Raw genomic sequence first — 26,210 nt, 5'->3', positions numbered from 1 at the left:
ATCAAAAATTACTTCGTCCCGTTACAGGCCCCTGGGGGACACCACTTCTCAGCCATCAGGAGGTGCTGACTCACTTGCTGGGTCTCACACCCAGGCAAAGGGGCTGACTGTCCTCATCCATAAATACCTACATGCTGTAAAATAATCATGGGGAGAAGAAAAACCCGAAAATGTTGTTGTCCTCTTGCAGCAAAAGATTTCCCACTGTAAGCAACAGTAAGATATAAAGGTGGTGAGAGCCATTTTGCATGTAGCAACATCTGTTTGCATGACTTGCTCATAATTGATGGACTGCTTGAAAGAAAGAACCACTTCCAATGGGCAGGGAGAAGTGCCCAAAATGGCTAAAAACACATCCAAGATAACAACTGGTGGTCACGCAGCGGTTTCCAAACAACTACTCAACAGAAACATTCACATCCTCTTGTGTAGCTGGTCAAGCTTGGAGCCAAGCTCCTGCCAATGACCCACTGCAATTTCCATCTTTGATTGGTGAGTGAGGAGAGAGATTCATTTCTCAAAAAGGGAGGCTTGGCTGGCCTGTGCTGATACAATTTCCGCTGTGGGAATAGGCCCGGAGCACTCTGATAACTTGGGTGCTGCACACACAAGGAGGGGCGGAAGGAAGCAGCCCCTGTTTGTGGGGTCAGGCTATTTACGCTGGGATTTAAAACTGCTCTTTGGAACAGAGTTGAAACAGTCACTATAAATGACTTGCATGAAAGAGTACAGAGCATTTTAGAGGATTATAATTTATGCCAGGCAAGAGCTGTTATGGTTCAGTTTAAGGAGCTTAAAATAAAGACTTTTGGGAAACAACCAAACCAGCTTCAACTCTGGTAAGTCCTCAATTCAAGATACTCCTAAATTGATATGTACAGGGTCTGTTCCTGCCTGGGCGCCAAGGGCCTTGAACTCCTGTTGAAACCACTGGATCTCAAAGATGCTCTGATGATATTTGGCACTGTTAAGAGTGAGCCAATGCCCATTAGGAAAGAGTTGATAGTGCTTTGGAGCATACAATTCTCTTTACACTTCATCTAAACCTGAATTAATTTAACTTAAGGATTTCTCCCCCCAAGGCTTTGTCTTTCATGGAAGGTACCTCGTGCAGGAATGTAGTTTTTCTCCATGGGATCCTCCTTTCTGTAGATTTAAAATCAATCACCTTACTAAGCCAACTGGAGATGAAGCACATCTGTCTGGACCCTGATCATCATCCACATGCTTCCTAAAGATGGAACAGAGGGAGGGAAAAATCAATCAATTTCTGCTGACCAAACAGAAAGGCAGACATGAAGTCCTGTCTTGCCATCTCCCAGGCAATTTAAGAGTACTTTATACCACAAAGGTGTAGCTTTTTTTTCCTCCTGTTTTCTTGGAAATGACACAGTGGCTATCACTCCATTCTCAGAGAAATATATGTACATTATGAGACTGATTTCTAAGTTTCCAGGCATATTGCTTCTCTAAATCTTCCCTACTTCCCTTTATTAGTTTCATCCCTGTTAGTTAAGTTGAAATTCTTACTGGAACATTCAGTCCAAACCCCCCTACTCTTTAGTCTTTGCATCCTTTAAATATTTACAGATGGTTTTCACATTCCCCTTCAGTTGCCATTTAGCCAGTGTTGCTCTGTATCTCTTCAAACTTAGCACCCTTAGAAGGGCACACAAGGCCAAATTCTGCTCTCAGTTACATCTCTGTAATTTTGGAGTAACTCAGCAAACTTGATAGACATTGAATTGACACAAGCAACACAGGAGCAGAAGGTGAATGCCAAAATATAAAACAGGGTATCAATCAAAACTAACATCACATCCTGTGGGTCACAGACTGCACAAGGTTAGTGCCTTTTTGTATCATTGTATTTTTTGCTGCATTCTCAGTGACTAGAGTGAAGATTTAGAAGTTGTGAACTGTAACAGCCATCAGGAAGATGCCAGTACCTACCATAGCTTCTCTGAGAAGTGAGATACAGCATATCATTGTGTGCTGGTCCATGCAGAGTGCTTGCATGATTTAACACCAGTTTAAGAGGTTTTCTATGTTACATAGAATATTTGATACTAGATACTTCATATTTCTCTGTGTGTTTCAAACATGGCACAATAACCTTGTTTTGTTCGGTGACTTTTTTCCCTATGGGTATTGATAATTACTCCAGCAGAGAACATTTCTCCACCTCTTCTCAGCCCTTCATAGGGCTGGTTGAAAACACTGCTCTATGTATATTCTGAAAGCAGAGAAACTGGCCAATGAGACCAGAACTGAGCATCACAAACTGAAGTCCACAGTCCATTACCCAATTAAAAAAATATGTCATATGGAAAGTGCGTGCCCAGAGGAAGTGCTTGCTCAAGTTGTCTCATCTTCTCCAAGCTGCATTTGGCAGAGCTTGCAACACTGACTTCACATCCTAAGTTGACTCATTTCCATGGCTTTTCTCTTTTGAAGCCTTTATTATAAAGGGTGAATGTTGTTTTTCTCCCTTTGCAGGTTATTCTGACAGAAGTGAGAAAGGAAATAGAGAACTATGAACAACCATTCTTTACCCAGAATCTGGCCTAACCTCCAAGGAATAATCTTCAAAAGAACTTGCTTCTAAATGTTGGGATAAGATTGCACCTTAGTGTTTAAATGCTATTATATCATAAAATCAAGCTCTTCAACTTCTGCAATCTGAAATAAAACTGTTTGTCCTTATACATAATAATAACAACATATTCTTCTAATTCTGTGGTCCCATAGGACAACAGCCCTGTGGTTGTTACTGACTTCTACCACATCCAGTATATAGTATGAAGTAATGAATTTATTTTTATGCAGCACTGATGGTGTGTCCTGAGAGCTCCATGAGGTAAAGATACAAGAAGAGGACAGGCATCTCTTTACTCAGCTGACCTGGTGTGAATACCAGAGAATAGCTCTGTATTTTTGGGTATAGCACTGGCAAAAAAACCCAGTAAATGAGGCATGAAAGACTAATGCTCAAAATACTATACAAGTATAAATTAAACTTTCCTCTGAGGGGAAAATGAGGTACAGATGCAATAAACTGAACAACTTTTAAGCTCACAGAAATACCAGAATGGAGTTAGAATGTGCAATCTCAGTCCTCTCAGATGGAACTGGTTGTTCTTTAAAGCCCCCTTCAACCCAAATCATTCCATGATAATTTCCTCCCTTATATTATATCCCCTCTCCATAATCACCTTCTGTGGCTTCATTCACCTCTCATACAACAGGAAAAGTTATAAAATAACTCTTTCATCATTAAGATTTTGCTGTCCAGAGTGAATTATTGCAGAAGAAAGGACCTCAGGTACGACTCCCACCAGTCTGGGCAGTGCCACCTTCTAACAGTGACATTTCTGGCACTGCAGCAGGGTAGAAGCACCTGGCCAGGGCAAGGTCTGTACATGTGTTTAACTGCCTGCATTCTTCTCCTCCTGTTTGTCACCAGTTCCCACAGAAGCAGACACACGTCACAGAGCTGGTGACAAGAGGTGAAGGGCACTAAGTAATATCCTTGACAAATCCAGACTCTTGGCATTTTTTTCCTTGTAATAACCTTAGTTCAGACTCTCTAAAGGGCACCTGCAGTTTACAGTGGTCACCATGAGCAAGTTAAAGAAGCTGAACAGTGGCATTTGCTCCTCACCTTTCCCGTAGCAAGAATTTTTTATTCAATTTAAGCCACGCATACAATTTTACACAATATTTTCAAGGCATTAAATACTGTCACCCTTTCAAGGAATCTGCACTGCATATACACAGAGAAAACCTCATGCCCATTAAGTCATTTTCTTCTTAATCTTGAATGGCTTTTCATGACTGAAACAGAATTTCTAAGGTGGCTCTACACCATAAACTGCAGACTGTATTCTACAGCTGCCAGGCACAGACCAAGGAGAAGGTACAGCTTCAGTCAGCCCGTCTCTATATTCTGCATTTCTCCAAAGACAGCTAAAATTCTGCCGTTAGCACCTCTTCTTTGAAAACAGGTATGAAAAATGGGAATATTAAATGCTCTGTCACAGATCCTCCAGACAAAGATTCTCTTTGGCAGGCTTATTCAGCATTTACAAGGGTCACACTTCAGCAAGCAGAATTAATAGTTTTCCCATACCATTCCTTCCATTTTGGCTTTCCAAAACCTCATCACTAGAGCTTGTTGATTCATTTCAGTATCAAAGACCCCAAAAAAACAAAACTGGTTCTTCTGATAACAAGTTTAGATGCAATCTGCTGAGGACTGAAAACAAATATTTCAAAAATAAAGGGCAAAAAGCTGAGTTATTTTCCTAGAAATTAGTGGCAGTTTCACCCAAGTGCTACTAAATGAAATGGAGTCTTCATGCTTTGGCAAAAATACAAGGCATAATTTTTATTACCAAAGAGTCTCAAAGTACACAAAAGATGTTTGCTTAAGAACTGCTCGTGTTCCTTGTTGGTCAATTTACTGACTGAAGGAAAATATAAAACTAGTGTAAGTAGGCAACACAGATCTTTTTCACATACAGATAAACATTACAACTTCTAAAAAGGAATAGCTCTGCCACCACACCTTTCCCAGACAGAACAGTTAGAGCACTTGCTTTTCTGGGACCAGAGTTTGATTTCAGTTTAAGGCCAGCAATGTAAAATGAGCTGTAACAGGATTAATCCAGCTCCTTCTAGAGGAATGTACATCCTTCTTTTCCAGAACATCAAATTAGGTCACATTACTTGCATGATTCTTCTTTAGAAGCTGCTGGCAGAGGAAAAGAAAGTATTTGACAGTTCAGCAAGAGATGTTTGCTAGGTCACTTACACAGCTTCCTGCAGCATGCAAGACTTGATAAAAATACTAAGCTGAGTCTGTTAATTACACAGTGACTTTACAATCATCATGAAACAGTGAATATACCTTTGGTTCTCTGTGAGAAATTTAAATTATGCAGCTTCCCCAAAACAGAGCATTTCAATCTTTGCCTTTATTAAGCTAAATAACATTTTAAAAAATAACTGTGAAGACAGAAAATAATTTGGATTTTAATTGGCTTCCAGGTTCTCCAGTTTCCAGTGCAGAATTTCAGCAGTACGTACGAAGAGGTTTCTGATTCAAAGCCAGATCTGCCAGGATCCCCATGATTCCCACAAAGCAAAACTGTGGATATGGAAATCCCACCACCTGGAAACCCTCAGCCCCACAGCTGCTTTGCTGTGAGCCCAGTGGTTCTGGCAATCCCAAGAACCCCAGTTCCTGACAGGACTTTCCCTGTCCATGAAAAAGCTGCTTCCAGCTCCTGGATCCAAGATTGCCCAGGCTGGGTGGCAAAAGCAGTTCCCAGTGTCCCTCTTATCCCCCATCACTGGGATACAGGGGTTATCTGGTTGGGGTTTTTTTGACTGGATTCAAGTTTGTCCCAAGAAATGTCATAGCTGCATCTTGAGATATCTCCCTGGCATTTTTGATTAGTCATAAAATGTTAATTAATAAGCAGCAAATTTTATCTGTATAAGTGTCCAGAACACTTTAGTGTTGCCATAAAATTCTCAATGTAAAATAAAGGAAAATAAATAAAGCAAAAAGCATAATAAAAAAGGAAGACCTATACTTAAAAATTTGTAATTATTGTCACAAGTGTGTATTAATTTTTTTAAACACTTTCACAATCTACAAAATGCAACAGGGTAAATGTTTGTGATTCAAGTCTTTCATTTTGCAGCAGTAAAATGAGGCAGTAATACATTTTATTCCATGGACACTATGACAAATTCCATTGGTTATTCTGATGTGCTCCACATTCTTCTAAAAGTCACTAAGAAAATGCAGCAAATGTTTGTAGAAGCCAGAAGACCCCACTCCTAGCATAAGCTCTTATTGCTACTACCTATGAGAATTACCTACATATTTCTGTAGATCTCTTACAAGTTATAATGAATGTCTTTCAGATAAAGGTGAGGAATTAATCATCAATCCTGTACTGAAACAAAACAAGAGGTCAAAAACAGCTGCTACCAGCCAAGAACAGACAACATTTATCTTTTATTACAACACAATTCTTGAAATTACAACAAATACCACTTTGGGGTCATCAGTCCACAGGAAAGAGACATTCTAGTCCAGAATCTCCTTAATCTCATCCTCTGCCAATAGGATACAGGTTAGTGTCCCACAGAAATCAGTGCTTGGAGGTCAGAGTCAGTGTGGAGGATACTCTGAAGATCTGTGGCAGCATGTTACTCAGCTGGTAAAACATTTCCTCTGAAATTGTCTGGGAAAAACAACAACACACAGGTAAGCTTTGTCTTTTTGTAGTTTGGAAGAATTAAGTCTCTCTCAATCTTGTTTCTTGGTATTTAAGAGAATCGATGCTGTTCAGAAGACAACAAAAATAATTTTCAAACCATGTTATAATCTGACTGAATTCAGTTAAAAGACTGACCTAAAAATACTGGCTGTATATTTATGTGACACACCCACATAACCATTTCCAGTTGATTTCTTGTTCCAGGGATTGATTACTTCTGCCAAACATAAGCAGGACTGTGCTGCTTGTTATCTACAGGACTCCTGCTCTCTGCATTTCAAGACTAGCTTCAAATTTGGAATTTATTTGTGGCTTCCTCCTTGCTCAGCAACTTTCTAATTTGTCAAGAAATACACATTACTCCTTTCCTAACATTAACTCTACTTTTACTGCTTTTCAGAACAAACCTCATGCTGGCCATCTTTGGACATCTTCCTGTTTCTGAAGATCAGCTACAACTCCAAATGAAATAATTTCAGAATCTAAATCAGAACTAACTTCAAATACCTGGAGTAATTATTTTTTTGTGAAAGCATGACTGAACTTTCTGCATTGCAGATTTCCATGTTGTTAGACAATATGACTAATAAACAACTCAAGTTATGTAACACAAGGTTAGCGTATCAGAGTAATTAACAGAAAAATGTAATTAAGTAATTAAGTAAATAATGTAATTAAGTAATAGGAAAAACAGTACCTTTTTCAAAGGTGATGAATTCACTGTTTGTAAAGGTGAATTTCTCAGTTTGAAATTTTAGCATCCTCTCTACTGGGTATTCAAAAATACTACTGGGTATTCAAAAATATAAATCAACCCTTACTCCTATTTTATAGGCAAGGAAACAAAACCAGATAGTCATTTAACTCATTCAAAAGGAGCAGGCAACTGCAAAAAAAAAAAAACAACTAGATCTGCTGACATGCGACTTTTTACCAGCAGTCTCCTAGGTTGGATAAGTCTTTGGTTTCACCTACCTGTGGTACCAGGAATTGTACAGTCCGAGAAATTCCTCCATCCCACGAGGCCATTTCCATCATGAAACCTAAAAAACCAGCATTGACACTGTCTGGAGTACCTGTGCAATACTCCCCAGCAGTTACATCATGAGCAGGCAGTGAGGGAGCTTCCACACACAAGTAGAGCTTGAACTGCCTTAATTAGGGATGGCCTCAACTGCCTTTAGATCAGACTTGGGCAATCTGAATGAAATGTAGAAATATCAAATGATGAGTTCTGCAGAATACCTACACTGAGGACAGAATTATCAGTCCATCTGTGCAGCACAGAGATACACAGCAGAAGTGAGGGTTTCTCCAAACAGTGTGTCAGTAGTTCTTTCCATGCTTCCTTTCACTGAGAAACAGGGGTGACCTCACTGTGGCCTCCCAGCGCCAGAAGGGAGCCCACAGGAAAGATGGAGAGAGACTCCTGACAAGGACCCGGAGTGACAGAACAAGGAGGAATGGCTTCACACTTACAGAGAGGAGGTTTAGATGGATATGAGGAAGAAACTGTTCCCTGTGAGGGTGGGGAGGCACAGGTTGCCCAGAGAAGCTGTGGCCGCTTCATCCCTGGAAGTGTTCAAGGCCAGGCTGGATAGGGCTCTGAGCAAGCTGGGATAGTGGAAGATGTCCCCACCTGTAGCAGGGGTTTGAAATCTTTAAGGTGCTTTCCAGCCCAAACAATTCTATGATTCTATAGGGAAAAAGCTCAGCACTCATTTACTGCTCAAGTAATGAACTACCAAAGGCCACAGGAATCCTCTTGTGGCAAATAAGGAGACTCAGAAAAATACTTGTTTAATAGAAGTGGATGATATAGACGATATATCCATGTGAACTAGAGGCCAATTACTATAGGAAGAGGTTCCTCAAGCAGGTGGTTGAAAGAAAGTGACTGGTTCAACTACTTAAGTGCAGCACAAAAAATGCAGAAAGTAAAAACACCACTTAGAAAGACAGAAAACCATGCTGAGTCATGAGGACTATTTTTTCCTAATATCCAACCTAAACTTGCTGTCAGTGTGAAGCCATTACCCCTTGTCCTGTCACTCCAGGTCCTTGTCAAGAGTCTCCCTCCATCTTTCCTGAGGGTTCTCTTCAGGCACTGGAAGGCCACAATGAGGTCACCCCAAAGCAATCCCCTCTCCAGGCTGAACAATCCCAATTCCCTCAGCCTTTCCTCCCAGCAGAGCTGCTCCAGCCCTTTAATGAATTCATGTCCCTGCTCTGGACTGGCTCCCCAGAACCACTGAGGCTCCACTCCCCTACCTTTGACGCACTTGAACACGAGCTCTGCCCTCTTCAGGCACCATGGAATGGTCATCTCCTAAATGAAGAAATAAAAAGCCTCAATGCCCCACAAATCTAACCAGCAAGAATAGGGGAATTATTAAAAGCAATACATTTTTTGCCCTAGAACATAATTTTCAAGCAGCATTTGGGACCTAGTTTTTAGAACATTCTAGGCAGGAGTACATACCTTACAGGTGACCATAAAAACACCACCACTCCTTATTGCTAGGAGAGCCAGTGTCAGAATAATATTAAACATTTTTTAACTGAGGTGTTGAATAAAAATGCTGTCAAACCCACTGGAAACTGGGCTGTTTGAGTCTCCTGTGGAGCTCCAAAAAAAAGTCTAATATTCAATTGATAATTGTCAGGTTCATGCTTCAGCAAATCAAAGGCAGGCTCCTGACCACATCTTGAAAGCACAATGATGACTTCTAACTGTTCTTGGTTCTGTTTAGTATTTCTTGGCATACCCACAACCTTCAGTAAAACCCTCCCTCTAATACTGGAACGGGAAGAGGCTCTTCCTCCTTAAGATGCATTTATGGGAAGAGTGAGAACAAGCAAATCATCTGCATCTGATGAAGGAGTTTCAGATAGCAACAGCCAGCAAATCCTTACCTAAACTTAAATAGCAAAACATGACATGAAAACCACAGTGGTTTAAAAGCACTGGGCTAAATAATTTAAGAATAAAGTTCATTAAATATTTTTGGTATGCTAGAAAGCCAGTTACACCATGATGATGGAATTCCATCAGAGACAGAATGACTAACTGCAAACACTTCTCAGGAAGAAGAAAACAATATCTGTTTGTTTCTGCTGTAATCTTCAACATGAAGATGAGCACTTCCTACTCTGAATACAGGAATATAGATGTGGAAACTGATCTATCATTCCAAGTACCTTTTCAAACTTAAGCTTTACATATTTTTCTATTCAATAAAGCCAGTTCTATTTTGAAATGTCAAACACACAGTGCAATCTGTTGTTATCAGAAAGCTTAATTTCAGGATTAAAGTTATTTGAGAGGCAAGGTAATCTAAGAATGCTCAGTGATAACACAACTGAAACTGGATGTGTGGCTTCATTAAACAACTACTGAAAGCCAAAGTTCCTCCTCAGGTGGGAGGATCTCCTGCAATCCCCCAAAATACACTCTATGTTAAAAACGGAGTAAATTTGAAATATATTTTCATAAAGCCTTCATTATACAAATCACTGCATCCCTACATGTTGCTTTTAAAGTATACAGCACATTAATCAGACAGAATAGTGCTGGACAAGTTTGGGTTTATACTTTTGTTGTGGTTGCTTTTTGACTTTTTAAATTTTTAAGCATTCTGGAAGCAACACTTGGTGTTTATTATAACTCATCTGCCCATGACTGCTTTCTGTCACAAGTAAGGTTTACACCTGGTTTTGATCACTGCTAAGAAGAACATTCTCTCGCAGGAGCACCTGAGCAATCAGTGATGGGAATTAAGCCCTAAAAAGACTGATCAACACAGCAGGATATGACACCATTCCTTGGACTATTTCAGAGGAACAGAGAGACTAAATTTTGTGGGCACTCAGGGAAATAACAATGTTGCTCCATGTAAGCCACAAGAACTGAAAATGACATAGCAGTGATTCAATTCTAATCTATCTTCACCACTAAAGTTCTCATGAATTCACCACATCACCAGGAGTTTTCTCTGGTGTGGAAATGGAGGATCAGATAAGCAACAATGCAAAGTACAGAGAAGGACACAAGAAAGCAAAAAAGCAAACAGCCAACCTCTTAGAGGGAGTTTTGAATAATAGCATTCAAGAAAGTTAAAAAAAAAAAAAAACCACCTGGAACTTCAGGTGTTTTCACTAGCAGAGACACATTAACATTTTTTCAGATGCAATCATTCTGTCAAATTAAGATTTCTTTGACTCATTTAGAAAAAAAAGGAGGGGAGGAGAGACCAGCTTCACTGGTCTTCCACATATTTTTCACAGTGAGAAAGATATGCTGCAATCCTTTTGATTTTATTTTCATTTAATTTATGACAGGCTCACTACGTGGGGCTGCTTAGGGCTTGGGCCTTTGCAGAACCATGTCATAATCAAGTAAGTAAAACAGTAAAGTCCACATACATCATGTGGAAAAATATTTCAAACTAAATTCAATGGGTAATTTCAGTAAGAATTAGCAAGGTGTTTAACTCACAGTGCATCTGTATAAATCCTAAACACTGGATGACCAGATATAAATTCAAAAGGCAGGAATCTCAGCTGAGAAACATTTGAGGTCAACACATATGTCAGTAACCTCTCTATGGACATAAACTATATTCATAAATATTTGTTACACAGTTTATACTCCTTTCATTTCTTTTTTAAAAAACAATTTTGTCTTAAATTATGGTAATAGAGACAACTAGACTGAGATCACTGAAGAGTCACATTTTTGTTACTTTGCTGTGTGGACAACAGCAATGTTGAAACTACCAAGGGAGGGTGCCAGCTCTGGCATTTTTAGCAATGCCTTGCTGTTAGAGCCATTTCATTCCCCAGTTTATAGCATATTCCAGTGATCAGTAACACCTCACTTGGCCTGAAATCAAACTTGCCTGCTTTTGCCTTTGTGAGGTATCAAATCCAATTTCTTGCCTTCATTTAATTTAATGATCAGACCAGAGAGATCTGTTTTGGTTGTTCTTGCCATAAGAAAAACAAAGGAAAACAGAATTCTTTATTTTTTTAAATAGAAATAACAATGAAATCTAACAGCCTCATTGAGATCAAGACAGTCAAACTGACAGAGAGCAGGCTTAGATTGGAGGGTGGTGAGGCCCTGGCACAGACTGCCCAGAGAAGCTGTGGCTGCTCCATGCTTGGAGGTATTTCAGGAAAGTTTGGATGGGGTTGGAGCAACCTGGGAGAGTGGAAGGTGTCCATAGCCATGGCAGGTGATGGGACAGGATGAGCTTAACGTCTCTTCCAACCCAAAGCCGTCTGTGATACTGTAATTACTTTTGTGAGGATATAAACACCACTCTTCCATCTACATTAGGAGAAAATCTTTGGAAAAAGCACAGAGAACCCTGCTAATGAATGCCTGTCCCAGGGAAGCATGGAAACATCTCTGCAGCTGGGCTCCTGGTTAACCACCCCACAAAAACGTTCTTCTGTAGGTGGTAAATGCAGAGTCAGAACTGCGGCTGCCAAAGGCACCGGGTTCAGGGTAACTTTCAGCAATCTGTCATTACTCACTTTTCCCTCAACAAGGAGTTACAGATTTGTGTGTTTCAAATCACGTCAGCCAGCTGCCAAGCACTGTAATAAGCAAGCTGCTAATGCAAGTCATACAAAGCAGCTGTGCCTTAAGACACACTTACCATCCAGCTCACTTTCTGCTTACTCTGCAAAGACTTACAGCTTAATACAAAAGGTAAATTGTTTCACCAGGATCTTTTAAGAATCCAGCACTAGACAAGAAGATAATTCTTCAGTTTCACACATCTCAAGGCATGTTGAACACTTGGTCAGGTGCTCTAGTTGTAGTTTAAAATACAGATATGCAAAGCCAGAACTAACCAGGTTTAAAGGAAACAAAACCCAGAAGAATATAATCAGGTGGCACCTTGATTAAAAAATGGTCAATATATTTAATAAATTTCTGAAACACAGCAGCTGGGTCCCAATGAGTGACCCAGGCTGCTGTCCTGCATGTTGATTACTTGCATTTGTGCCCAAAGAAAGATCTCAATACAAAAGATGAAAAATTTCATAAAAAATCTCATCTGTTCTTAAAAGTCTACTTTTATGTATGGAAATACATCCTTTAGAAGCTTCATTATTGTGTCTTTTTACCTTTTTCATTGCTTGCTTTTCATGGTAATAGACCCTGATCCTGCAAAAATGGGTGACTTCTGCTCTGTGTTCCAGTAAATTCTATTATAAAATGTGTCACTGTTAAAGGTAATCCACTAGTGAGCATTTATCTTTCTGTGAGTTAGCCACTTCCACAAAGGAAAGTCAATATTGAATCTAAAAGTGAAAAATCAAAGCGTTATTTAAAAAAGAAACCTCTCCAACAGACTGTAATTATTACTGATATCCTTACATGGATGACAGAATTATCTTCCTTTTCTCATTTCTTTAGGTTTACAGACTTTCCAGCTCTTTAGGATATAAGGCATATGGCTGTACTCCCTGCCTTCGCCACCCCTTTTCTTCTCTGTGAGCCAGTTGTGACAGAGAAAAGAGGCTGCCAATAGTTTTAAATTGCTGTGTGCTGAGAAATGTTACAGCTGATTGTGAGACAAGGCCTACATCAGAGTGCCACTACAGAAGAAAATACAAAACTCAGAACAGTTAAGGAAGAACACAAAGAGCATCAGCAATATGCTGCCTCTTACCCAGACAGTACTTGAGGGGACTTAGAGAGGAAACAGGGACAGAAATTAGGCAGTGAAGGAAGAGACAGTTCAAAGTGAAGGTGAAATTTGGTTGCTCTTGTGTAGGGCTGAGGTGGTAGAAGACTTACAGAAGGCAAAGGTAGCGTTTAGATTTACAGAACTCTAAGTCAAGCTTTGCCAGTTCTGCGGCTCCCAAAATTTAGTTTTAATGTTTACAGCTAATGATAATAAAAAGAGGGAATCTGGTATCACTACTGCATCAGCAGCTCTGAAGATAGAGTTTCTAAGCAAGAGCTTCCAGCTATGTAGTCCCATCTTCTATTAATACTTGTACCACTGCAGTGAGATGGATCCAGGAAGTGAATTGTCCAAAAGGAAGGGTGGGAATAAAAACTTCGAGTGATTCAGCTGGCTGAGATGTTTTTAATTGGTCTAGCTCCTCAATTTGGGTCACCATGTAGATACAAGTACCATGTGGTGTGGCAGAAGCCTGTGAGTGAGAAAAACCATCCCATTTGGCCTAAATCAGCATGAAACACACCACTTGCAAAAATCCAAGGATATGAAACCAGCCCATATGTTTCCATTTACTTACTTCTGACATTTCATGCACCAGCAGGAGGGGAATGCTGATGGTGGTGATGTCGTGTGTGCAGCAGACCTTGAGGATGTTCCTGAGCCCCATGATGGCCGGGTCACGGGCAGTCACATTCACAGACCTGACGTTGTCATCCACACACAGGTGAAAGGCAACGTGGATTTCTGAGAGGTTTGAGTGCCGTGTGATGTAGAACTCTCCTGCACAATAAGGCAAACCAGGAAGGCAAGAAATCATGGTAGTGATCTGTACTGAAATCCATTGTTTGTAAGCGTAAGAAAGATAAAAGGCAAATAGAAATATACAGCAGAGATGAGGACGTACACAGGAGATCTAAAATCTCTTGGACTGTCACTGTTTTACATCCATCCCACAACTCTCTCCCTTGCTTTGATGGGTTCCACTGGCATCATGGCCACATGGTGTAATAAACCATAACAGTGCCAGTACAGGATATGATCTCTATATAGCACAAAACAGAAAAACAAACCCAGAGGAGGTGCAATACTCAAAATACACAATGCAAGCACAGAATTGGAGACAGATGTGGGAGGCGGAAAGGTCAAAAAAGGATGCAGAGCCTGTGGAAAAAGATAGTGGGTTATGTAACAACTGAGATATGGCACTGGAACACAAAGGGATCAGTGACCATTAGAATTTAAAATAATTCAGAGTAGTGGGAAGGCGAGTTACAGAGTTGTTTGAAAAAAGGAACCAAGACATCTTGTTGGGGGTATTTTCAGACTTAGTATTCATTTATCAAAGGTGAGAGGCAGTGAAATCCAGGTCTCTCCATTGTTCCTTTGCACTGAAGATCTAAAGTCTATAGTACAGTCAAGGGAAAAGCAGGTGTGCAATGCCCCCGCTGTTTCAGTCAACAAATGAACATCTTCCTTCAAACCTATTCCCACTGGCCACTGAAGTGAAGATTCTGTCTTTGAACTGGAACAGCTGCAGAATGGGTCTGTACGCCTTCTGGATGATACCTAAGGAGGCAGGAATACCCAGCAGTGGCCACCTACAAGTAGTAACACAGGCCACTACTACAAGACAACTGGATTTATCTGGTCCAAGTTGATTTATAATCCACTCATACTAAAAATATTTAAGACAGTCATTAAATCAATTTTAATAAGACCTCACTCAACCATGGGTTGTATGGACTTAACTCCTCCCCCCTCCAAATGCATATTCATCTTCAAATTCAACAGCAGCTTTCCTTATTAAACATCACAATATACACAGAAGATACTTCCCCTGAGAGAGGATTTCTGAAAGTTAAAAAATCCACTCAAAATTGCTTTTCTGTACCACAGCAGTGATATACATATAGCCATTCTCAAAAACAAAATTAGCTGCTAGTACTGAAGTTTCACCTTTCCCCCAAGATGCTCAGAGTTCTTTTTTCCACCCTCAAATTCCAAAAGGAAACTTTAGGCAAAGAAGTGATTTGCCCCACACCATGTGATGCAGTGGCAAAGCTGGGAATAGAAACCAGATGTCCTGACACCCAGTTCTCTGCCTCAGCCACAGGAACATCCTTCTCCTCTGATTGAGGTCAGCTTGGGTTCAGTTTATAATTTATGTTCTGACTTTAGAGCTAAAAATATGGACATATAAAACACAATTTGCTTCAGGAAGAGGGGGTCAATGCCACACAACTCACCCGGTAAAATGTTCGACTGGTTTCGTTCAATATTCTTTAATTTATCTTCATTCCCACTGATTCTGTTTTCTGTATATGAACACACAGAACAAATATTAATCATACCCTCTATTAATTACACTCTGGCATGAAAAGGTTCGTGTACAGATATCTGGCTTGAATTTTGACCATGAAGTTAGCATAAAGTCCCCAAAATGCAAGGGGGATGGGTAGAAGAATTTTTGCTGTCTTCAACATACCCCAAACTGAATCCAACCTCAAATCCCTGCCTGTCTTACTTACCATCCCATGATATTTCTTCATTTGGACAAAAGCAAACAATATTCTCAGACATAACATGAAACTTTGGAAGTTGCCCCCACAACCACATAGTATCTTGCTATTACTTTCAATAACGTAATAAATTCAAACAAATTTGTTCCTAAGAGATTGACATAAATCAGCAGCATAAAACCAGCTTTCACCATTTCCCTTGAGATGGAGCAATACACAGGTTCTCAAGGGAAGTTTTTTTGTGTACTCACATTTGTTCACATTCCTGATGCATTTAAATCACGTAAGTAGCTCTTTGGAGCGAAAACAAAAGTTACATGATGTACAACTGCACTGCCTAAACACCATGTGGTCAGAGCATTTCCCAGCCATTTGCAAACACAAATATAAGGAAAACCATTCCCAAAGCTTTGGTCAGTACAAGAAAGCTAAATACACATTTAGTCAATTTATTTGGTTTTCAGCATTCACTTTAAAGGAAGGGGGGAAAAGTAGTAAACTCCTTTTTCTGCAATTTTTTAAGATTTAAATGTACATGGCAATAAACAGGTAAAGACAGATAAAGTTTGTGCTGCTACAGGCAGCTAAGGAAAGCAGAATGGCCTGATATACTTCCCATGCTGTTAAAATGCGAGTTTTATATGTTGATTCATTTTAAAGGAGCAGCAAAGACACTACCCGAACATCACATTCTCTGTGAGTTTCACACAGTTTCTTGATGAACCCAAACATTCCATTTTACACATTAAATAACTGCAAAAAAGTGGCATCAATTCTGCCCTGCCCACAAACATCCCACTGACCACTGTTCTATTTCAAGGAGGGTAATTTTGGTTGTCACTGACCGTGGTGTCTTTTTGTCTTGCTGCTACGCTGTGCTCTGGCCTTAAGTACAACTTTCTGGACAATTTCAAGTTGTTCTTGGATTCCAAGAAAATGGAAATCCGTGCATTCTTGGCAAACAGTTGCAAAATCTAGGAAAAAAATAAGATTGAAATGCATGTCCTGAGGTTGTGCTCAGTAACCTTATGTAATTCTACTCTACTGATCAAGTAAATCCAGCTATAAAGGCAAACTCTCCAAAAGCAGATAAAGCCCTACTGGACTCCTCTTCCAAAATTTATTGAGGATTACATTTGACAGATTGTGACATGGTTCCATACTTTCCCCTCTACTGTGGCTGCAGGTTCTAGCTAGTGGTACAAGATGCAATTTTGTGTTTAATGGCATTATTTAAATTTCTGTTTTCTCTCATTGCCTAAAATTTAGCATAAAACCAGATACTCTCCTTTTGTTATTCATTTAAATATTTAAACAGTTAAAGTACCTGCAAAATAAGTACAAGATAATACTGTTACAATTAAACTACTGGGAAACCATCAACAGCAATCAACAAATGCAACTGCAGTTTTTCCTGGTACACTTCCCTCTCCTTCTTGCTACAAGCCTGATTCCAACTTTCCAGGAAATATCAAGCACTACTGTGCATTTTTTTTAGGTCTGCAAGAACAATGGCAAGTGATAGTCAAAAAAAGACATTCCAAGCGTATTTGTCACAGCATATGCCACAGCTGAGTCAGCTGTGATACACAGAGTACCACCATACAATTTGCAAAAGCTGTAAGCATCAGCCCATACAAGTAACACCAGATAACTTCAGAAGGTTTCAAGTGTCCACCCTTCTTGTTCTATAGCCCAACCTTTTATACCCCTCACGGTTCATGCATTGCACCTGTGTGCCCTCTGTACCCTTTGGTGACTGGTCAGTGCACCTGTGCGCTCCATGTCTCATTACCTTCAATACTGGTCAGCTGTCCTGCACAGCTGTAGCCCATTGGGGATGAGGCTCCACAGCCCCACTCCCAATTACCAAGTGGGAGAGTCAACCAGGAATAAATCCTTCAATACTGGTCAGCTGTCCTGCACAGCTGTAGCCCACTGGGGATGAGGCTCCACAGCCCCACTCCCAATTACCACAAACTGTGGTGTTAAACTTCAAGACACAAGTGGGAAAGTCAATCAGGAATAAACAGAAGTTTCTTTGGTTAACCTTGATAGAAAACACCATCATAGTGCCCACTTACTCAAAAGACACGCACTTCAAATTGCTATTAATCAAACTTTCCAGGAGTAGGGAAGTCATATTCCTATTGTTCATTTTTAACGGCATTCACAGTATCAAAACAACATGGTATTTTTATATATTTACCTATCACTTTAAAATCTAGGCATATTTCTTTTTCATTTTTGCAAATAGGTTTCAGTGTGATAATCTGGTATTAAAAAGTTAGGAACTCCTACAATAAATTTGTCTAAATCAATATTGAAGGGTCCTCTCCAATATTATTTGTTACTCAGACACAAAATATAGGAAAGAGATGAGAGATAACAGCACAACACTAATCCCCATCCTCATCTCTTTTTGTATTTTTTACCCTTTTGCCGTAACATATGCAAAACATGAGTGCCCCCCACTGAATTTTAATTTTACAAATAGTATTTTTCTGTGAGAAACGACAGCCAGATTTTATTCTAATTTATTATTTTAGTCATTTTCCCTGACATGATACCTTCCATTAAAAGGCTCACCTCTTTTGATTCCGCTGTATGAGCTGATCCTGTTATCCACCAGTAACACCAGGCCACATAGGGAAGTTGAGTAGAGGGACATTGCAGTCTGAAGCCTGTGCAGCTTCACCCCACTGCGGTGATTGCGCTTGTGTTTGCAGAAATCCAACATATCAGCTCTCAGCAGCCTCAGGTTGTGCATGGTCTTCAGCTGAGCTCCTGCACAGAGCACACATGGCTTAATCCCAGTGGAAGTCTAACTTAGTGCAACATGCCAAACTCAGATTGAAATACAAGGGCACAAAGTGCTTCCCTAAAAATCTGGAAGGGAGCTGTAACCAGTAACACCCTGAGGAAGCTCTCAGCCACACATTCAGTTTTACAGACACATCAACAATTCACAAAGTAGCAATAAAAACGCAGTGTTTTCACAAAGTGAGACTTGTCCATGCCCAAAATGAGCCTTATTCTCACTGCAGAATCACAGAATTATTAAGCTTGGAAAAGACTTCCAAAATCAAGTGTAATCTGTGCCCAATCCCCACCTTGTCACCAGCCCAGGGCACGAGTGCTACATCCAGGCATTCCTTGGACACCCCTAGGGATGGGGACTCCAAACCTCCCTGGGCAGACCCTTCCAACCCTTTCTGTGAAGCAGTTCTTCCTGAGGAATACTGCAGGGCTAGGGATGAAATACTGATGTGTGGTGGTGTATCCTTTTCCCCACCCTCCCCAGAACCACAAGCTCAAACTCCTGCTAGGTCTTAGGAATTTGTGCAATGAGCTGGGTGCTGAGGCATCCCCTGGCCATCCCAGGAACTCCTGCATGGCTGAAATGGGAGCTGCATGGAGGGGATCATCAGTCAGCCCCTGACAGCCTGGAAACACCCCCTACCTGATCCATGGCCCAAGGGCAACAGCACCATTGCTGTTGGAGTTTTGGAAACTCCAGCAATTCAACCTGAGGATGAACATTTTTCAAATGACTCAAGGCAATCATCTTATGACCCTATGGACAGTGGTCCTAAGGGATATCCTTGGAGCTTGCTTGCAGCACAGGAGGCTGCACCAGCATTTCCCTCTGACAGAGATGCTCTCAGAGCTTGCAAGTTCCCAAGTTTGTGATACTGGGAGGATTGTTGCTGCCCATCTCTGCCTAGATTTTGTTATAATCCAATTTTCCTCTCTGTGTTTTATCTGTATAGTAATAGAGTGAACCTTGCCTTTGAACTTTTCCACTATTTTGCAAATTTGTATCAAACCTCCTCTAGCTGATGCCTTTGCTGATGATTTTTTAAGTGACCTAAACCACTCCTGCACAACATAACACGGTGAAAACAGCTCAAGAAGACTCTACTACACAAACAAAAATACAAATTCCAAGTATCTATTCTGCTATATACTGATCACAGGAAGTGAATTTTGTAAGCACATTTTTCTACCATATGTAAGAAAAGTCGAAGCATCATTTTTAGGCAGTATGCTTTGCTGTGCTTTTTCACATGAGTCACCCAACCAAAATGGATGAAAATTTGCTTCTAGAGTATTTTCCATTAAGATTTCCACCTATTTCAGACATTGCTTGATACAGTTTATGCTGTTCTCTTACACATGTAAAGAAAAAAAACCAAAACAACCCCAAACTATGGATTATAGACACTGAGAGCTAAATAGTGTAAATAATACATGCCTTGGACACATTATTTATTACCAGCTGTTATTTGGTTTACTCCACTTACCTAAATGAATAGTAAAGCTTTCTTCTAACAGCCTTTGCTCTTCATAGATTCTCCCATTTCCTTCCACAGATTCCCTCAGCTGGCTGGGTTGAACTTTAATTTCATCACTAAAATAATAAGAAAATGACCAAAAAGTTAATCCTAATTTTTATTCAAGACCAACAACTTTGGGAAAGCTATCCCAAGTTTTCTCAGCTGGACTGTGGAAACCAGGAGACCAAACCTATGAGCATGAGCTCCACTCAGGAGGTTTCACCTTTGCCTTCCTGGCAGCAGGAAGAGGAGACTTCACTGTTAGATTTACATTACTTGCCCCATTTGTAAAACATTCCAAGACTGAGAAATAAAAATAGGTCACAATACCTAGCTATAACATAGTAAGAATGCAGGAATAAAAGGAAAATAAAAAGAATTCTCTTCAACCTATTTACAGCAGCCAAAACTCAGGAGGTTTCACCTTTGCCTTCCTGGCAGCAGGAAGAGGAGACTTCACTGTTAGATTTACATTACTTGCCCCATTTGTAAAACATTCCAAGACTGAGAAATAGAAATAGGTCACAATACCTAGCTATAACATAGTAAGAATGCAGGAAAAAGGAAAATAAAAAGAATTCTCTTAAACCTATTTACAGCAGCCAAAATCTAATTTATGAAGTTATTACATAAAGCAGTTCTTTTTTTCTTCCCAGACAAAAGACGAGATTAAAAACCACCTTATCAAATGTTCCACAGTGTTCATACTACCAGGAAACATTTCAGGTATCAGTTTTAATATTTTCCCTAAATTCAACTGTCTGGTAGAAACAACAAATATTGTTTCTAATACATGAAAGAACAGCATCCAATTTGTTTCTGCATTAGTGAGGCATTTCTGTTTTCAAAGTGCCTCACCTCCAAAAATCTCTTATAAGCTTGCAAGCAATTCTACCGATTTCAACTGTCAAGCAGCAATGTACTAGTGATAAAGAATAAGGATCCCACCCAACTTACAAATTCTAAATTCCCTGGCATTTCCTCAAACAGAGGAAAGCTTCTCATTCAACTCTCTCCACAAGTGCTCACGCTAAAAAATTCCATTTTTTAAGCTGTCCAGTGACAGACATGAAACTAAAAAGAGGCTTGTTAAGTTAAACCCTTGTTACAATTTTTTAAAGTACCATTATTCTCCAGAACATGCTTACAAGATAAGAGGAAGCTTTGTGAAACTGTCAAAGACACTGACATAGGAGAGAAAGGCAAAATAGGAGGAAATTCCACTCATGTCAAGCTGTACTTTAGTGCATTACAACACTTTCTGGTACAGAGAGGTTGTAACATCACACAATGAAGAAACTCATAAAATGATACATATTTCTTTGTGATGGTCTATTCACCTTTGATATGCTTTGATTATCCTATGCAAATTATTTACAGATATGATAACATCATAATAAATAGGACTATAGCATCCTATTTAGAAGATTATGCAAACGCAAATCCTTTGAACTATTTCAGCTGAAATTAAGCATCACAGAGGAATTAAATACCTGACTGAGCTGTTGTTAGGATTCTTTAGGTCCTGATGAAGCTTTATCACCCACTCCTGATATTCCTGCTTCTGGATAGCAGTAGTCTGCTTTAATTCATTGGTCCATTTGTTCTCCAAATCCTGACAAAAGAGCAGTGATAGTTTGAGTGGTGTGGGTGTTCTTTTTAAGGTGATTATGTGCAGGACACATTTTAGTTACCTGCTGAGACTCAAAATGCTGAGCTGCTAAGGAATTCACATCCTGGTCAGTCAGTGACTTCCCAAGCTCCTGCATCACCTTATCCATTTCAGCCCCTTGCCTGAAAGAGAAGCAAACACAGATTTCAGAAGACTGGCAGCAGAACACCCTTTGCTGTGATACAACAACAGATTTGGTTGTTTGTTACTGTCAGAATGAACAGTCACAGATTTAGCAATGAAAATCCACAACACAAACTGGCATTAAGGGTCAGGGACACAAGTCAGCTCCTGTATAAACGGAACACCACCTACCCTCATTTGGGACAGTCTCAGCTGCCACCAACACAGGGACGTGATAAATTCCAGCAGAGTCAATACACAGCTACATTACACCTGAGCTCTATCAATAACACTGCTCTTTCTTCTGTATGCATACTTGAGAAGAGGCAATAGCAGCAAAAAGATTTGCTAACACCTTACTGGCAACATTGACCCCCAAACTAGAAATATTTATAATTTGGTCCAGAAGAAACCATAGCACAAACTGATTATGCACTGTCTAATGTGAGTTTAAACACACACAGCTCAAGAGGAATATTGCTACTGAGAATGCTAAACCAGACCTACTGAAATTACTCTGGCACAAAAAGAAAAATCCACACTCAACATGTTCCCTCTTGTGGATAAAGGAGCCACCTGCAGCTATGCAAGCTTATGGGAGAACTCTGGGCTCAAACTTAACACAGCATACTCTGCAGTCAGGACAGCCATGACTGTACCATGATACACAGAGCGTCACCACACAACTTCAAAGAGGTTCACCCATACAGAGCAACATCACACCAGAAGGCTGCAAGCATCTTCTCATCTTGCCTTTCAGCCCAACCTTTTATACCCCTCACCTTACATGCACTGCACCTGTGTGTCCCTCTGGTGACTGGTCAGTGCACCTGGGCACTCCATGTCTCATTACCTTCAATATTGTTCATCTGCTTTTCACAGCTGTAGCCCATTGGGGATGAGGCAAAACAGCCCCACTCCCCATTTCCACAAACTGTGTGCCTACACAAACTCAACGCTTTCTGAAAATCAAAACTCAAATTCTCCTTAGTCATTGAAAATAACAGAAGGCCACCAAAGTAATATAAGGTAGCTGACCCTAATGACATCATAGAATCATGGAATGGTTTGGGCTGGAAAGGACATGAATGTTCATTTCATTCCAACCCCTGCCATCAGCAGGAACACCTTCCACCTGACCCAGACTGCTCAGAGCCCCATCCAACCTGTCCTTGGACACCTCTAGGGATGAGGCAGCCACAGCTTCTCTGGGCAACCTGTGCCAGGGCCTCACCGTACCCTGAGTAAAGAATTTTTTTCCTAATATCCAATCTAAATTTTCACTCTTTCAGTTTGAAGCCATTCCCCCTTGCTCTAAATACTCTTGTGCCAGCCAAGTGTTGTCTGACTTTGGGTTTACACAGACAAATATAAGCTACACACATTGTCCTATGAGTTTACACACCCAGTGGCATGTACCCCTATTTAATAAGAGAAAGGAAAACCTAAATAAAAAAAAAAAGTAATACCTTTCACGTAGCTTTTTCAGTTCCACGTCCCTTTCACTTATTAATTCTGAAATGCTAACAAAATAATTGTGTTCCAGGTTTAACAGCATTTCAGAAGCTGGAGAATGGATCAGATCATGATAAACATCTGCAAAATCTTCATCCCAGCTGGTTTCTTCAGGTTTGGCATGTTCTAATGTTGTCTAAAGAAAATGTAAGAGATTTTAAAGGATAAGATACCTCTTAGGACATATCAAGATCCCTCATAATGGTGGGGTAAAACCATGGGAGCCCCCACACACAGCCTGTGCCATACATAAATTATCTTCCCTAATTTAAGCTTCCTGCATTCTACTTTAGCTTTCAATTTTCTCCTCTCCCATTCTTTCTCTTTCAAAGCAACTAAAGCCAGAATCATTAAGGCTTGGACTACAGTAAGGAATTACCAATTTTCACACAACACCAGCTGGGAAAGAAGAGCAATATCCACAATAATATTTGCACCTGATGAATTTTAGATAAGGCCCAGAACACCAGCTGTACAAACAGAAATGCTTTGCTAGTGAGGATGACTAACAGCTGATGTCACTAAGAATTCCATCAACACCACTTATTGAAGAAAGGCTATTTTTATTCAACAAAGAACAGCCCAAAAATGCCAGTTTTGCAAACCCTTTATGGAATTTTCCACATTTTTTCTGTATTTCGTGAGAAGAAAATTCAATTCCTATTAACTTTTCTTCAGATGCTGCAGGTTCGTCATTCATTTTTTCTTTTCAGTAGGACTCCTCCAGCTCTTTTGCACTCCACTACTTTTAAGATCCCATGTGAAACTGGAGACATTATTCCAACTAAAGCCTCATCCTTCTTAATTAATATGAAATAGTAATATGAACCCAAACAATGAACTGAAAAGTCTCTCTCAACTATACACTTTCTCCTTCTAACCTTAATTGCTGTTACTGAGATTTAGGATAGGAGTGTCACTTTATTACCTCTTGCTTTAATTCTAAGCTACTATAAACCTTACACCTATGTTTTGTTTGAGTATCAACTGTTGAATGAACAAACCTCCATTTTTGCCTCTCCATTTTCTATCTTTCTACTTAATTAAATTTAAGAAAAACCTGACTAAGTACTTGTAGGATGAAGACTCGATGCTCACTTTCAGATACAAAGAAAAATCTGCAAGAATTGCAGTGAATTTTAGTGTAATATTTCATCCTCACAACTGTGATTGCACATACAGACATACAAAACAAGCCTTGAATATTAACTTTCCAGCCTTATTCTTACCTCTTTATATGCTTTAGCCCAAGTATCTGCCAGCTGGTTGATGTCTACTTTTCCTGATTTCACTGCTTCCAGAGCCACTTCAGCTTCTCTGTCATAATCTTTTATGGTTTCCTCTTCTACAAATTTACTAAGAGATTGCTTCAGGTCTATTTTGTAACAAGAAGAAAATGGTCCATCAACAGAACACATCAACAATCACCCACGAAACCTGTAAGTAAAACCTTTTCCTTGCTAGCACTGACAGTAATTTTCTCTGATGTTTTGCTGTTTAAAAAACCAATTTTGTAAACACTGTTCCAGTAAAACACTGTTCTTTTGGTTTCTTAGAGCAAGCTGTAAGATACTTGTGGGCAAGGATATGTGAGATTAATTTAAGAAATCAATTCATACCATTTTCTATAAAGCATGGCAGGTTGTGCAGAACCATCAGACGTCCATGCAAATGACTGATATTCTCTTGCACAGGGAATTTGAGAGGCACGGTAATCACCAAATGTTCATTTCCAGCACTGAATTTGTACACATAGTCTCTCTCTCTAGTTAAAGTCTTTCCTTTATTAGGCTTCATCCTCTTGAGTTTGTTTCCTGCAACAGAAATGAAAGTAACAAGAATTACATTTTCGTAAAATCAGAAGTAAAAAATGGTAATGAAAAGCCATGGCTTTGCTAATAATTAACAGCCAAAAATACGTAACCCCCCAAATTTTCATAGATACTCAGTTTTGACTTCCAATACATGCATCTGGAACTGAAGCATAAATACCAGTTTCCGAAATATCAAATGCCTCTAAAAGGTATTTGAGTGGGTCAATATATAAATGTGGGTAATTGCTCTTAAAAATTACAGCGTAAATCTCCTGACTTAAAAGCAGAAGCAGGGCAGATGGGAATCCTGATAAATAGAAAATTAACCAAAACACTCTGACTTCTGGTCATGGATGCCTCAAAAGCTGAAATCCTGCAGAGTGCACACAGATTTTATTTCCTCCTTTCTGCAGGTGCAAGGCCTGGGGAGTGGGGGAGCAGATGTTTGCCACGATTTTTAGAAAGAGCTGATTCTGTCTTTCTGTAACCTGCATTAAAAATAAGCCAAAAGAGATGCAAGGGGTAGAGTGAAAATACAGGCTGGGACAACCGTGCTGGTATTTTTACCCTCCACAAGGCTCCTCTGCTCATTCACATCCCCCTGTTTCGAACACCACCTACAAAGCTGGACACATTGACTCAGCCGAATCCTCCCCAGTGCTAAAAACCACACCCCGAGGGAAACACGGGTTTAGGTTTTGGTGGGTTTTTTGTTGGGTTTTGGGGGGGGGGGTGGATTTTTCTGTGAACAAACATATGTGTTAGACACAGACGAAACAAGTCAGTTTCAAAAACATCTCAGGACAACCAACGCGAGGCGGTGTCACGGCCTCTATGGGAGTGGGATTCAAAGGGAAATACTGGGAAACACAAACCCGACCACGCTCTTTCTGCTGCTCCCCAATGCAGCGAGGAGGTGGGGAGGAAGCTGATAGAAAGGGAGCGGGGGACAAACCCCCTGTTCCAAAGAGGACCTGAAATCGTAGGCTCAAAGCCGACAGAACATGGCCTGTGGGAGTCCATCCGCCCCCTCCCAGCCGCGGGGAGCTCCCGGTGTTCGCATGCCCTCCGCTGGAAGCGGCAGCGCCCGCGGGCACCGGGAGCCTCCCGGCCGTGCCAGCCCGTCCCGTCCCGGCTCACCTGGCTCCGGGCGGGCAGCCGCGGGTTAACCGAGCCTCGGGGAAGGGGGAGCCGGGATGTTCCGCCTACCCGCTCTCA

The 26,210-nt window shown here is 40.4% G+C and overlaps 1 protein-coding gene across 1 annotated transcript; it reads right to left on the bottom strand.

The window, feature by feature from the left end:
- Positions 1-6,015: 6,015 nt before the first annotated feature.
- CUNH12orf4 (chromosome unknown C12orf4 homolog) lies at positions 6,016-26,206 on the bottom strand. Its single transcript, XM_041398763.1, has 14 exons — positions 26,133-26,206; positions 24,798-24,992; positions 24,408-24,553; positions 23,133-23,314; positions 21,563-21,662; positions 21,362-21,483; positions 19,836-19,942; positions 18,118-18,315; positions 16,374-16,502; positions 15,256-15,324; positions 13,587-13,789; positions 8,571-8,628; positions 7,275-7,342; positions 6,016-6,263 (listed from the first exon to the last, which is right to left on the bottom strand). The coding sequence occupies exons 2-14, from the start codon at positions 24,973-24,975 to the stop codon at positions 6,171-6,173; spliced, it is 1,653 nt and encodes a 550-aa protein (XP_041254697.1). The 5' UTR covers positions 24,976-24,992; positions 26,133-26,206; the 3' UTR covers positions 6,016-6,170.
- Positions 26,207-26,210: the final 4 nt, after the last annotated feature.

Source organism: Onychostruthus taczanowskii, unplaced genomic scaffold (assembly GCF_017590055.1).
Source record: "Onychostruthus taczanowskii isolate IOZ18803 unplaced genomic scaffold, ASM1759005v1 scaffold15, whole genome shotgun sequence".
Lineage (NCBI taxonomy): Eukaryota > Metazoa > Chordata > Aves > Passeriformes > Passeridae > Onychostruthus > Onychostruthus taczanowskii.
The sequence above is the reverse complement of the archived record's forward strand: the minus strand, read 5'-3'. Positions and strand labels throughout refer to the sequence as shown.